Below are 15,812 nucleotides of genomic sequence, written 5' to 3'. Positions count from 1 at the left end.
AGAAACTCAAAGGGGAATCATGATGTTCTCACAATAAAAAGTGTAACACTGAAAAGAGTCATCGAGCATCTGTGGGCTTGAGGCGATGATGCGTTGTATTTTTCCAGTCAGTTATTAAGAAATAGAAAGATTGACGTGACTTATAACTTAAATCTGAACATGCAGATACAACATATAGCATATTATATTAGTCATGAAGAATAATACTGTAAAATCAGCAGCAAGAACTCAGACTCAAATGTTTGCAAAAGGCCATATCATCAGCATTTTTTTTATATACTTTTATCACAGTCTTGGCTTCTCTTTTTGAGTTTCAGTGTTGTTATGTGTCCCCAGGCAGACAGTGGCCTGAAAGCGTCTGCACTCATCAGTGACTCAGTGTGTGCAGAGCGTGACAGTGCCAACCTGAAGCCAACAGGGAGTGCTAATTGTGCCTGTTTGGACTCCAATGCACGACTCTGGGAAATCAGTACTCTGTGGCTTCCTACAGAGGGCGGGCTGTCCCATTGTTTAAGTTAGCTCTAAAAAAAAAGGTAGATTCAGTTGTGCAAACTCAAATCTTTACTGTATCTGAATACCTGTTTTTTTAAATGATCTTTAATGTGTTTTTCGGTGTTTAATGGGTCTGAAATGATCAGGTGTTGTTTCATCAGTGCTGCAGACTAAATATTTGAAGCCAGGCAGGAAAGAACACAGTGTTTCTCTTACAATATGTTACATGCTCTAATAACTCTGAAGGAGTTAGTGGAGCATTTAGATCAACATTTGGTCACACTCTTTCTCTCCATCTCTGCAGATCTAAACAGACTGCCTCCCCTCACCACCTCCCCCGCCCCTCCTCTCCAACACACTGTAAGAAATCTATTTTGAGTCACTGCCCTTTTACAAACTCCTTGCAGCTACACCTGTATGAATAATAATTAATGAATTTGCGATTAGCAGTATAGCTGAAATATGTGAGGATGCACAACTTTGCTCCGAGGGCTTTATCAGCTCAGATAAGTGTGCGTGCCCTCCCCCGTCTGGCGAGATGTACGATTGGGTGTTAGTAATCAGTCTGATGTGACCTCCCAGGTGGATGTTGTTCTCTTAGGTACCGTGGGAGGATAAAACTGGAGCAAAGCTGATTTAACTCTGGTCAGATACTGGCTACCCACATGTTTTATACATGTTGACTACAAAGCATCACAGATAATGATGCAAACATCTAAATATATATATAAAAACAATAATATAAATATTAACAATATGTGACATTAATCGTTTTTGCCATCAATTTGCTTTTGATAATAATATACATACTCACTTGCTGGTATGAACAATCATGAGTGTGTCAGTGAAGTCCTGACAAAATGTCTGAGTGAAACAATTCAGCTCTGTTTGAAATAATGCAAAAGGAGTTTTCAGATGAGGTTATCCTTGATCTCTTCTTGCTTGAACATTGACTTTTATATGCCTGCATGAGTGTGTGCACAAAGCTTGACTGCATCCTACGTCAAACTAAGGTGCACCAACAGACAAACAGATCCAAATGTTGTTTTCTCCTCACCTCCATCTTTCTTTTCTGCCTTTTGCCTAAGACATGTTCATCTTAAAAATTGAAGGATTTTCCCTTTACTATTGATCAACTCATTTCTAGTGTTCCAGCTCTGTTTCCTGCAGTGAATGCACTTGGATGAGAACAAACATTTCAGTGTGAAACAGACATTGAATGAACATCATGATGACATAGCTGTGCAACTGTATAAATAACTAAAGGTCATTAAATGTCTGCCCTGTGATCATGAATCAGTGGGCTTTATGTGCAGAATAAGGATATTTTCTGAGATTTCAGGCTTGTTAAATGTGAGAGCTCCCCCTACTGGTGAAATCTGAGACCACAACAGAGAGCAATATTAGATCAGCAGTTGTAATTGAGCATAAATCAGCCCAGTTCAGTTCAGTTAAATGGAGAAAAGGAAACTGAGAGAAATCACCATTCCACTGTGGTTGCAAAACACACTGAACAGTTCTCGTAATGGCTGATAATGTGTGTCGTGTGTATGAGAGTGTGTGTATTTGTGTGTGCTGATGTACTTTTGTTATCTCCTGTGGGTGTATAGGGGGGATGGTGATGTGGTGGGGGGTTGAAGGTGGGGGGTGTGGTTGGAGTGGAGGTTGGTATCTGCTATTTCCAACAATTATTCAACACCTCAGACACGAGTGCAGTCACAGGACACACACACACACACACACACACACACACACACACACACACACACACACACACACACACACACACACACACACACACAGAGCAGATTGAACCTGAGGAGCAGAGCATTAACAAACACAAACAAAGACTCTTCTATATTCATTTCCTTCTTCAAAATGGCTCAATAGTATCGCAAACATCACATCTTGTATTATCATACATAAAATTCTGAGGGTGTTATTCATCATTTTGTGCCTTACTCCCCCTAACATGGTTTACTCCTAAAACATATTTCAGGGAAAATATCTGATACCGTCTTTTTCCTACAGATCATATGAGAGACTGCAGCCTCTCAGCAGCAGCCTGATCATCAAACTATCCTCGCTACAAAATGCACCCAAAACAACTGTGTGAGAGACAAAGCAGGCTCATGTCAGGTAGCCTTTGTTGATATGAACAGTGACACAGTAATTGGATCAATAAATGATCATGTGCTTAATTTACCAATTGATTTATCAGTAAAAAGAAGCAATGACTCATGAACTAATCAGGGTTTTTGTTCTCAGGCATGAGGAGCTGCTCTTCTACTGATGAATGAATCCCTCAGGAAATACACTGTAAGGCTGCATGAAAGAGAGATGTCACATACTGATGTGTCCATTCATGCAAATCCTCAGGGAGGAATAAACAATTTTCAAAGCACCGGTTGACACAAGAAAACCAAAAATAAATCCCATGTAATGTAATTTAGATTGAAAAAAGAAGATATTCACAGTAAAATATAGTAACATGAAAAAAAATGAATTGACAAATACAACAGCTGCCTCCATGCATCAAAAGGTTACTTCTTATGTCCACAGCACATTGTTATTAAATCATCTCATTTGGCACTAACAGTATGATTCACGGAGAAGAAAGAGAAACACTGGACCAACCTGTTTACAACCTGTTTTAATCCCAAAATGAGATACTCGAGCGAATGAGATATTATGTTACATTTTAAGGAAAAAACACAAAATTACTCTCAGTCCTTTTCTGTTCCTCGACAAGAATGGATCACATGACACTCTACTGTAAAACTACCTCATATCTCTACTCTTATTCAAATGGTAGGGCAGGGATCGATCCAATAATTACTAAACCTGAGACATTTTAGTCTGCTACTGTTTTTGATGCCAATTAGGTTGTGTATTGTAAGAAGGGTAGGTGTAACAAACCGTAGCTTCAGCCTCCAACTTTTCAGTCTGTAGAAAATCTTCTATGTTGTGTTATTGTGTTGTATTGTTGAAGGTAACGGCATATTTTATTGTATCTTTTTCCAAATTGTTTGTGTAACTACTCAAAAAATTTAATTTCATTAGATTTCCCATATATATACACAGATCTTAACAGATTGAATTCAGGTATCACAATAGACACGTTTTAATGGAATGATTGCAAACATTTAAAAACATTATTGTGTTTTTATGACTCGTCTTCAGCTGCAACTAACTAATGTTTTCATTTTCGATTAACACATTGATTGTTTTTTTGATTAATAGTTTAGTCTCTCAAAACTCAAAATAAAAAAGTGTTAACGTCTTTAAAATCAAGGTAATTCTTTCTCAACAAAGATATTCCATGTAAAATAATATAAAACACAAACAAGCAGTAAATCACATTTGAGAAGCTGGAACCACAAAATATTTTCACTTGATTAAACAACTGTGATGATTATCAATTATCAAAACTGACGAGGGTTAATTTTCTGTGAAAATAGATAAATCAACATAGTCTTTCATCTCAGAACCACCCACACTGATCCCAGAAGAAAAGAATTCGTCCACCATCAAACAGTTTCGCCAAATAAACCTTCTGAACATGTGTTGGAGCAAAGACTTGCAAAGTATGTGAAACAAAACCACTTCATTGATACAACAATCCAAAAGGCTGTCATAGCAGGCTTCTCATGATGCCTTAAACATACCAGCGTCATATGGCATCAAATCCAGACTGCTAAGAAAGAAGGAAAGGATCCGCATGTCTTGTTCCTTGACCTGGCCAACACCGATGGATCAGTTCCTCATTCCCTACTGTGTACTGCTTTTGAGTTCTTTCAGGTGCCTGCAACAATAACAAATCTGCTAAAACCCTTTTGTCTCACAATATCAGACTTCACCACAGCTTGGCAACAACTGGAAATAGGCATCATGGCAGAGTGCACCATCTCCCCATTGGCCTTCTGATAATGGCAATGGAACTCATTAACAGAGCCTCAAAATGGGTTGCTGGGAGGACGATGGCTACAGTTTGGTCAGTGGTTACCACTAATACAAGCTTATATGGATGATAAAACAACACTGATGACAACCATACCCTGCACCAAAAGACTTCTGAGAAAGCTTAATCGAAACATCACATGGGCGAGGATGAAGATAAAGTCCAGCAAGTGCAGAAGCATCTCCAATGTCAAAGTTCAAGTCACGAATCAAAGATTTCATATTGACAGAACAACTGTCCCAACTGTTTCAGAAATGGCAGTGAAGAGCTTGGGCTAATGGTATGATGCAAAATTCAAGGACACCAAGCAGTTTGAACAACTCAAAAAGGATCCTATCATGTACATAGCTCGCATCAACAGGACCTTGCTGCCAGGAAAACTCAAGCTGTAGTGCTTCCAATTTAGCATACTCCAAAGACTCATGTGGTCTCTAACTATGTATGAATCCCGATCAAAAAAGTGTAAAAGCTGGAAAGAGTGATCAGCACACATATGCAAGCAGTGGCTTGGACTTAAGCAAGTCCAAGCCACTGCTTAAGCCCTGTTGGACTGTACAGGAACGGCAAATTGGAATTACCAATTGAAAGTCTTGTGGAAGAATTCAAATGCACCAAGGAAAGGTTGGTCATGACAAACCCATCTGAAACCTGCAGTGTGCTAAGTCTGCTCTTCACTTCAGGGATGTGGTTGGCTAAGTCCAACATGGGAGAGCCAGTCCCGGGTCTTACCAACAGCTCCTCAATGGGACAAACATCAACAAACATCAGTGCAGAAGAGACGGCTCGTGGTGAGAAGACAGGAGGAGGCAGAGCGACATGCCAAGGCTGTCTCAATGGCCAAGCAGGGCCAATGGACTAACTGGGAGAGCCTGGAAAAGAGGAAACTCAGCTGGCATGACATCTGGGAGATGGAGGGATCTCAGCTAAGTTTTGTCATCAGAGCCACTTATGACCTCCTACCCACACCCCAGAACCTGAAGCAGTGGTGGGGAGAAGACCCCACTTGCTCCCTTTGGCAAGCACCTGCATCACTAAGGCACATTTTAACAGGATGCACTGTGAGCCTCACCCATGGGCATTATACTTGGCAGCATAGAGACAGAGCACAATGTGTCATACTCTGAAGACCACGCCCACCGGATGGGAAAACAATAATATAATATGCAACCAAGGGCTGAAACACTAACAAAATGCCTGTAGCTAGCTAGAAACATTAGATTTCAGCATGTCAAAGGATTATTTTAGCACCATATGTCTACCAGAGAGGAAAAGGTAGTTTATAGCATATGCTGAAACTTGTTAGATTGTATATGCTAAGATGCAATACATGAATGCAAGGGCTGACATGACTCTACAGTAGAGATAGCACAACTGTATAGCAAACTCCACCACATAACAGGCTGGTATGACACTTTTCACAGCTGATATGGTGACTACAGTTTGCACACACAAAGACATGCAATAATTTCCCATTTAGGCTCTTTTTACAGTTAGCATTTCAGTTGAATGCTGAATTGTTTTCCCCTCCGGGATGGGCAGGACTTAATTGCGCTCTGTCTCTATAACCAAGTTCTCAGTCAGCTGGCATCGATCTTGGAACAGGGGCGAACCACCACAAATGCTTTCCCACAAACATCGGCAGGAAATGTCCACATCACACCATTTGTACCAGCAGACCAACTGCCAGAGCACCATATAACATCAAAGGATGCAAGCATTCTGCAGGCTGCTCAGGTTTGGAAAATGGATGTGGACTTGGGAAAAAAAGCTTGTGTTTCCCCCCAGACATTGTGGCTACAACACTCTGGCCAGACATGGTCCTGGTCCACAACAGCCAAGCTGGCATATGTTGTGGAACTGACAGTACCGTGGGAAGATGGTGTTGAAGAAGCTTATGAGAGGAAAATACTCTGAACTGGCGATTGAAGCTGCCCAGAATGGCTGGAAGACCAAGATTTTCCTTGTAGAAGTGGGACACAGGGGATTTGTTGTTACATCTACAATCTATTGAGAAAAATGAGGGTGAGGGGTTGCTCCCTCCAACAAGCAATCAAGTCCTTGTCAAATGCAGCAGGAAAAAGCAGCAATTGGCTTTGGATTAAAGGAAAGACAACAACTGGGCTGCAAATTGAAGATAGGAGGATATGGAAATGAGGGGCGTGTGCCTAGGGCTCCAGGTATCACCGTTGAGCCCTCTGGAGATGTCGGGGCTTATCAATGAAACGTCAAAGAGGGAGGGTGCCCACCTGAGGACCCCAATGATGTACCTAATCTCCCTTTCACCACTCCAATCCCACTGCCAACATCAAGAGTGCTGCTTTACCACATACACTGAAACATCAAGTCCTATTAGCTCTACTGCTCTGTTCATGTTGGTTCTGGTTGGTCTGACTTCACCTTTATAATTTCTTATTCTGGTTGTGTTGCTGTCTTGTTGTAAATGTTATTTGCTCTCAAGTATTTTAAAAAAGACATCTTGATATCAAATTATCAGATTAAATAATACTAAAAAACAGAATACTCTATATTTTAAAAATATCCTCAAATGGAGTTCAGACTTTGTTAAAACCTACATGTGAATTGCATAATCCATTAGATCCTTCATCTCACACACTCAAGTAGTAAACAAACTCATTCCTCTGGGCAGGAAATAGTTGACTTTGTGTAATATGTATGTTGTGTGGGCTGGGCTTTTGTAAATGTTAATCTCAGCTCATTAACATTAACCACTGGGATTCTTTTCCTCTCTGCAAATCAGTAATCCAGCCTCGTGAGAGGGCTTTTGCTGGATTGTGCATCGACGGAGATCTTGGTGAGCTGAGCATAAGGAGACAGAGAATTAGAGAAATGCTGATCCCAGGGGCAAAGGTGATTTCCTAATTATTGAGTACTTCAGCGCCTGTTAGGAGGACCTGAAGTGACCTGCGGTGAGATTAGTGGAGGAGAGAGTTTGGAAGGGTGAAAAGGATCCTTCCATGAGGAGCCCAGAGGCAGTGAGGCACTAAGACCCAGTGGAGAGCAGTGAGTCTGGGTGCTGCCTGCCCACCCGCCGCCTGCCTGTCTGCTCTGCACGGCTCTGCAGTTGCCCTGGGTGCGTGCTAGAGCCACTACATGTGTGTATGAAAGTGTGTGAGAGGTAGAAGAGAGTGTGTGTTTGCCTTCCACCCTTTGTGCATCACAGGCTGCGAGACAGGAGCCTTCTCCTCTGTTTTTTTTTTGGTTTTTTTTGCTCCATCTCTCTCTTCTGCTCCTGTTCTGCCTCTCCCACCTGGATCGAAGACCTGGCTGTAGGAGAGCTGAGAGGAGGGAGGTGTGTGTTGTGTGTTTGAAGGGATGGGGAGGGAGGGAGGTAGTGGGAGGGGGCGGTCAGCTTGTGAACAGGGAGGGTTGGGTGGGAGGTGATGACGAGATGAAAGGGGCCAGGTGAGGAGGAGACACAGGAGTGTCCCTCTCCTCTCTCCCCCCACCCCCCCTCCTCTCCCTCTCTGTGTGACGTGGTGTGTGTGTGTGTGGTGTGTCAGTGTGTGTTTGCTGTGTGTGTGGGAGAGAGAGCGAAACAGGTCGGCTTTCCTTCGGCAGACTGTGAACCTGCACAGGAGGAAGCAGCCCTCTCCAGACTGAGGTATGTCACCGACTTATCATTACACACATCTCCACACATACCTGCTCTGTTAACAGAGTGTGTGGGGAGCTGCGTGTGTGTGTTTTTTTGGGGGGGGTGGGGGGAGGTGGGGTGAAAGTTAAGATGCTGGAAAGGTAGGACAGGGGTGAAATCTGACTCAAGAGGATGAGATTAGGACCAGTGTTTTCTTTTATCATATCACACATCCGATTATATTTGTGTATTTATGTAAAAGAACAAAATAGATGCCTCGTTTCACTTGTGTTAATCCAAAATCTTGCTTGTCACTTGTTTGTTGTTCAACACGAGCTCTCCGGCTGCTGAGCAGTGAAAGTGCTTTGTAATGAAAGGCACAGTTGAACAACAGGCTAGTTTTCTCCTCGCAGTAAACACCATGTCATGTGCATATGATAGGGTCATATGGTTTCCAGTCGGCAGCTGGGGAGATTCTGCCGCAACCATTTATTCTAGCTCTGTGTGAATTTTTCACACAGAGCCAGAGACAGGGTTCAAACACATATTGTAAAACTCTTACTGATTTGATTACTTTAAATGGGAGGCAATGCTGCATGTGAGCCACTAGGTCCCTATTTCCTGCTCATATTATTTGAGTCGTTCTATTTGTGGTTTAGATTTAATAAAAATGACACTTTCAAAAAATTGCAAATTTCCCCACTGTGGGACTAATAAAGGATTATCTTGTTTTATTATCTTAAAACAGCTTCCTGGCCACAATTAACCAATTTGGATGCTTTTTTATTAGATTTTCTAAATGTGAAATAAAAGGCCCATTGAGAGACTAGACTGCTTCACTTCTGAGGGGTTATGGTAGTAATGTGTTTCTTTTGCAGCAAGAATTTCAATTTTGGTGGTCTTTAGAGCACCACAGAGCACCACCAAGTACAAAAAATCAATGCTGATTAGACTAAGATTCTCCAGAGGGTTGCTCCACGGTAGTTTCTACAGTACATCATAGTTGAGACGTTGTTTATAGATTATTTAATTGGGCTGAAGGTGACTGTAACCCTTTGACCTATTCAGTAAAGGCCACCTACCTAAACCTGCGCCTGTCAGGTGATTGTTGCGCTCGATGTGCGTACGTGGGCAGGAAAAGAACAGACGCCTTGCAGGGATGAAGCTTGTCACACTTTTGAAATGGAAAACTTGCACATGTAGGCGTGAAGCATATGGAAATGTACCAAAGACTTGGTGCTCGTTCCACGGCTTTTACAACGTGCGGGGTTGTGTCCAGGTGAGGTTGTGACAGTAAACACAGCGCAGGGCCTCTTCATTACTCCGCTGGTCACACAAACACTTGTGCTCTGCCACCATTTATTTTTCTGATAATTTAATGTAGCTTCATGGTTTTCATTCAGAGTGAGAAGTTTTTTTTTTACAACAACAAAATATTAATCATTGTAATGCAGAGTCCAAATCATTCAGTGTTATTTCTTCAGTATGTTCAAATTGTATTTTCCTACAACTGATAAAATAATCATAGGAAGCTTAACTTTTTCATGTAATGAGGAGTAATAATATGCGAAATGTTTATCAATCTTTTCTTCCCATCACTCCAGACAGCAGGGAGCTCTGTAATGCTGAGTTTTGCAGTTTATCTCATCATCCAGTTTGCTTCTTGACTCTGTTAACGGGGACATATGGTCCACGCTGTGCTTTAAGCTTCTCCCTGGGGCACTGGCTGCCCTGAAAACACACATCTGAGGATGCAGATGTCAAATATGTAGCAAAAATATGACTCTGGTTACAAGTGAATGCAGACTACATCAAATCTGACGGTTTTATAGCTAGCCAAAGGATCATGGCAACAGAAATAATGCCATGTTTTACATACTGTAGTTCTGCATCTGAAAGATTTTTTATCATTTTGATTTTATAAGTGAGAAATATCTCATTGCTTACAGATCCTCAGTTTTGAATTCATTTGCTTTGTCTTTTGATGAGTTACCTTTAGTAAAGTTTAATCATTTTAGTGACCTACATATATAATACAACTTACAATCTACAAAAAACTACTATGTTAGTGTTAGTCAAACGCAAGAGCATGTTGTGAAAACTAAAACAAAGGCTTTCCCTCAGTGTACAAGTCACTAAAAAGTCTGTTTTAAAACGGGAGCCTACTTTAAACAGAAATATTTCTTTCGATTTCTTTCAGATTTTTCCAGTTGAAGGTCACATCGGAGAGTCTACAAGATAAAAGTTACTCTATCTTCAAGGAACTGAAACCTCCTGAGATCGTCTGCAGAGCTCTAGGCTAAAGTCTACGGGGTCAGGGCCTGTTCAGCTCCAGTTGCCATGGCAGACACCACCGCCTGAGCTTCTCGGTGACACCCTACGACAGGGGAGGATGGGTGATGGGCCCGTGAAATTCAGCGGACTCTCTCCTCCTTATCCCATCCTCTCATGGAGCGCCCTGTCACACCGAGCCCCTCCTGGAACACTTCTCTCTCCAGCGTCTCCTCATTCCCACTCTCACTGCACTCGAATGCCTCCAACGTGACCTCGCCGATCACAAGCATCCGAGGCGGGATCAATCTGAACCAGTCCTTAGCGCTGTGTGCTATGCTCATCATGGACATGCTGGCAGTGGTGGGGAACTTGGCCGTGATGATTGTCATCACCAAAACGCCGCAGCTGCGTAAGTTTGCCTTCGTGTTCCACCTCTGTCTGGTGGACCTGCTAGCAGCGCTGGTGTTGATGCCTCTGGGGATGCTGTCAGACCGATTCCTGGTGGATGAGGCGCTGTGTCGGAGCTACCTCTGCTTGAGTGTGTGTCTAGTGAGTGCTGCCATCCTCACCATATGTGCCATCAACGTGGAACGCTACTACTACATCATCCATCCCATGCGCCATGAGGTGAAGATGACAGTGGGCGTGGTGGTGATGGTACTGGTGGGAGTCTGGATTAAAGCTGTTGTCATGTCAGTGCTGCCTCTACTGGGATGGCTGCTCCAGGGGAACCAGACTCTGGGGACTCCGTCAGTCCTCACTCCCGGTCAGAGACACTGCTCCCTTCATTGGACGGGAGGCTGGACCACACGTCTGCTTTTCATGGTCTTCTTTACATTCATATATTTTCTGTGCCCCATGTTGATCATTCTGGTGGTCTATTGCAATATGTTCAAGGTGGCCCGAGTAGCAGCCATGCAGCACGGCCCCCTTCCCACTTGGATGGACACGCCGCGACAGCGGTCTGAGTCCATCAGCAGCCACTCCACCATGGCAGCCAGCCTCGGAGGAACTGGTGCCCGCACCACCCCTCAGAGGACCTTCAGCGGCGGGAAGGCCGCAGTAGTCCTGGTGGCAGTCGGAGGCCAATTCCTCTGCTGCTGGCTGCCATATTTCTCTTTCCATCTCTACTCAGCTGTGGTGTCTACCTCTCCTGCCTCGCTGGCCCAGCTGGAGGACGTGGTCACATGGATTGGCTATTTCTGCTTCACCTCCAACCCCTTCTTCTACGGCTGCCTGAACCGGCAGATTCGTGAGGAGTTGGGTCGCCACCTGACCTGCCTCTTCAAGCGGGCTGGGCCCGGCGAAGGGGAGCAGCTGCCCAGCCGTGAGGCCTCAATTGAGGAGAACTTTTTGCAGTTCCTTCAGGGCACTGGGTGCAATCTGGATCCCTGCAACTCTCACAGCAGAGCGAGCCCAGAGGAGCCAGAAACTGAAGGCCTTCAGGAATCAGCTGTTCAGCAGAACACGCCAGCTGACTTCCACATCCCGGGGCAGATCCTTGAGGAAACCTCAGAGTTCATACAGCGGCAACAGCTGAACAATGAGCTACATGTATCAGAGAACTGCTGCAAAACTGTACCAGAGCTGTAGCCGCCTCTCATGTACTGTCTCTTTTTGCCATCTAATAATCCAAGTAATATATTAGTTTTATTCATATTTTCTAAAATTAGTTGAATTAATACATTCCTTGTTCATGCTACAACAGTGCTTTTAAGCTAAAAATCCAGTGAACTGCAAAACATGGTATTTGAAGAATTTAAGTTATGTAGCTTTTCAGAAAAAGAGCAGATTATATGGTGTGCATCATCTCATTCATATCCCCAGCAGTCATGATGCTGCAGCGTTACATGTTTTGAGAGCCATACAGTGTCAGGTTGTTTTCTGTGTGATGTCAGCAGATGGACGCTTAACCGTTGTTGTGAAGTGACAAAAATCACATAAACATAAAGATGTGCTGAACCTTTATGTGGAATACAGTTTTCACAGATTATGAAAAACTATGAGCCATCATAAATAATCGAAACTGAAGAAGACATATTCTCCATCGGATATAAGGAGATAATTTTCAGAACATATTTTACTTTCATCTGCATTTTCCTTCCCTGGATTCAGGTTTTGGGAAAAATGTTCCCTCATTTTTTGTTATTTAAGACTTGAAGAAGCCCCTCGACAATCAGTTGTTCAAACTGACTCTATGGCCAGACAGATGTTTCATTAGTTCATCACCACCGAAGTGTTATTAGCATGTAGAACTGCCTGCTGGAAGAAAAACTTGAGGAGGCGGCAAAAGTAAAGCCTGTCAGTTACTGTAGCCGTATCAAAGTGTATTTATTCCACTCACACCTCCTCATGCAACCAAGAAATTAATGCAAAAATGTTATTTTCTTCAGTAAGAAGGAATTCATTTTCACAGCCATTAAAAAAAAATCTCTCCGTTTGAAATATTCATTGTGTTGAATAGGATCGTTTCACAGCTGGTGCCGCTGGTGGTATTTATAATAAACAGGCTGACACACCAGTGTATTTTTAACCATTTTCCAGGAACATTATTATCATGTTTATCTGTTCTTAGTCTTGTGATTATCACCTCCTCACCAAAATCATCTCACACTGGTAGACTCGTGATTTCACCCCCTTCTGCTCAAAGACAAACATTGTGACTGGTTTAATTGTATGACAGTGATGGTGTTAAGGATTAAGCTTTGTAAAAACATCGGCTACAGCACATTAAAACTGTCAGTTTTGTTGGAATAAGGCTCTATATGGATAGATTTAGACTTTGCAAGCAGTCCCCATTATCCTGTGATGTCTGTGCTGCTTACAGGTAAACACGGGAGCGGTGCGAGTGCTCTTGTGTTTGTGCTATAAACAACCAGGCTTGTTGTGGCTACACAGCGCACAGGTGTGACAATGCTTACACATGGCAAGCTTTGCCTTTGGCCTCATTTAGCAGACAAATGGAAGACACTGGCGATACTTTCTCTGATCTCAGGTGGAATACAAACAGTTTGCACAAGTCACACAAACAGTGACAAATGTTCCAAAGAAAATTACAAGGCACAAATCTCTTACTAAACATTTTTTTTGTCTCTTTTTATACTCGCTCTCTCTTGCTGCCTTCATCTATTTTGGACTGCCTCATACCGGACTGTTGGCATGATCACAAGACACTCAACACAAGGCGCACGGGGGAAGATTCATATTTTGCTGGGAGTCAGAACAAAAAAAGGTCCCTTTGTCAAGGGGAGACATAATGTTCTTCATTTTCTTGTAAAGTGACGTTGTTGCTGGCTGTTTTTTCAGATGGAGTCGTCATGTCGTCTTGTTTTAAAATTTGTGTCTTTTGCATCAAAAGATGGTGCAGTAAGGCAGGGCCCCAAATAAAACCAAGAACAACAGTGAGCACAAGACAAAATCACTGCCATGATCCTCAATGTTGTACAATTTGTACATATTTATAATTTGTTACTAGCAGTAGTGTGAAAACTACAAAATACAGTATCATATGATTCATTATTTTACAATTTTATGTGACAAAATAACATAAAACTGCCTTGATTTATTACACTAGCGTACAGGAACAAGATAATCTGAGATCTTCCTCGTGGAGCCCAATTGATCATTTCCTCTTTGTGGTACAACGTTGTAATAAATTCAGTGATATTTCACACAGTTTGGGGTCATTACAAAGCCCCTTATTTTCAGAGTGCATCAATCTACCATTCAATCAGCTGGATTTCTGTTACCGTAGCAGCAAAATTGCCCCGACCAATCTGATTAAATGCTTCAGGCTCTATTTCTGCCACCATCTGTTGATTACGAGGAAGACGAAATAAGCTGTTCTGAAGGTGAATGTCAGATTATATTCCCCGGACATTTGTTCACTACAGTTTTTTGTTCATTGTAAATCATCAATACAAGTCAATATTCTCATTTTCCTCTCTGTATCTCTTTTGTTCTTGAGCTGAAAAGACTGTTTGGATTGTTTTTTTTCCCCTTGTTAAGATTTCCCTGTGTATTGGTTACCCATCAGTTGAAATGATTAAAGACAGCAAGAAGATTAACTCGAGTGTGGTGGTTGCTGTCGTAGTTACACACATTTCTGATCAATAACCACATCTATGACATGATCAATCCCCTAAATCATCTCTCTCTCTCTTTCTCTCTCCTGCCCTCTAGCTGCCTCCTTCTTTCTGCTTCTCTGTGTGTCCTTGCACATGTGTGTGTTTGTGTGTGTGTGATCGGGGGGTGGGGGTGGGTGGGGTTGCAGCATCACAGAGGTGAAATGAAGCACTAAGAACAGGATCAAAGAGGAGTGACATTTGGAGGGAAGGCAGGCTGCAGAGGCTCGTCATCGGGGTGGGATGTTGTGTATGACACTGTTACGCTCCATAAGCAAACACCCACCTCACAATGACCCGACGTAATTAAGACCCCAACTCACACGCTGAAGGCACAAAAACATTGAGGACTGTTCTCAGTAAGTGCACTAAAGAGATGAATCCAGGCCATTACTTCAAATCTAATTCTTAAATGTACTTCTTTCTCTGAGACAATTGAGCAAAGAGAAGGATTTCAAGACTATTTCTATTTGAATTGAGCAAATTAATACCAGGAAAATGCCCCTTTGTTTGCATATTTAGTATTTCCACAATGTAATGCACATCTGAAGGGTGTTTTGGAACTAAAATTTCAGTTTTGACATGTATTTGTAGTTGCAGTTGTTTTGTTTTTTGTTTTATTTACCAAAAACATCTAGGCACAGATTCCATCATCGCCTGAGGCTCATCCTCTATTCCCTGATTATCCTAATTTTCTTACCCTCTCCTGTGCTGCTCCCCAACGGACAGAGTGACTCATAGCTTTCATGTTGAGCTGTGGAGGGCGCCTCCCGCAGCGCAGAGAAACAGTTCAAACAGCCCGACCTTTGTGACAGGCTACAACAAACCCAGTGAAAGTGCTCAAGGACAGATCATGTCACTTTAGAGGGCCACTGGTTGCATTAATTCAGTCCCTAAGAAACACCTAAAACAGACAGCTGTGTATCATTTGAGAGGCTTGTGGTTGCCAGAACAGCAACAGTGGTACCAAGAAACTAGGAAAACATGTTTATCTGTGAGTATGGAGGCTGTCTGAGGTGGAAACTCTCACTCGCTGGATCAGAGATGAACTAAATCACATGAATTTCTCACTTACTTCCAAATCCTGACTTCTCTGAGCTGTTGCCTTGGTAACCTGCACTGATAACAATGCTGAGGAGTTTGGTTGGCAGGAGGAGCAGGAGCTGTTCAGGCAAAAGGATAAAGTTATACATCACTGTTATAAGTACAGAGATGCCAAAGTGAGGACTAGAGACCTTCAAGGGCTTCTGATATAGACTATTAATTAATGAGCCATTAATATCAATGCAAGTTGTAAATAACTTTCCAGGTCATGGAGTCGGTGCTCTGAATCTACAACTTAGGTACTAAATTACTCATTACTAAT

General features: G+C 42.6%; 2 protein-coding genes and 1 long non-coding RNA gene across 3 annotated transcripts in view; 2 read left to right on the top strand and 1 right to left on the bottom strand.

Moving 5' to 3' along the window:
- Positions 1-15,604, bottom strand: part of amigo1 (adhesion molecule with Ig-like domain 1) — a 36,628-nt gene extending 21,024 nt beyond the window's left edge. Inside the window, exon 1 of the mRNA XM_042409493.1 lies at positions 15,522-15,604. The gene's annotated coding sequence lies outside the window, so the exon portion shown is untranslated. The remainder of the gene's footprint in view (positions 1-15,521) is intronic.
- On the top strand, positions 795-3,697 carry LOC121895935. Its single transcript, XR_006095873.1, has 3 exons — positions 795-852; positions 2,524-2,631; positions 2,761-3,697. It is a non-coding gene; the product is annotated as an uncharacterized LOC121895935 (long non-coding RNA).
- gpr61 (G protein-coupled receptor 61) lies at positions 7,872-14,331 on the top strand. The gene is made up of 2 exons (XM_042409495.1): positions 7,872-8,075; positions 10,249-14,331. Exon 2 carries the CDS (start codon positions 10,497-10,499, stop codon positions 11,913-11,915), a length of 1,419 nt encoding a protein of 472 aa, XP_042265429.1. The 5' UTR covers positions 7,872-8,075; positions 10,249-10,496; the 3' UTR covers positions 11,916-14,331.
- Positions 15,605-15,812: the final 208 nt, after the last annotated feature.

The sequence above is a fragment of the Thunnus maccoyii genome, chromosome 4 (genome assembly GCF_910596095.1).
Source record: "Thunnus maccoyii chromosome 4, fThuMac1.1, whole genome shotgun sequence".
NCBI lineage: Eukaryota > Metazoa > Chordata > Actinopteri > Scombriformes > Scombridae > Thunnus > Thunnus maccoyii.
This window is presented reverse-complemented; position numbering and strand designations above follow the sequence as displayed.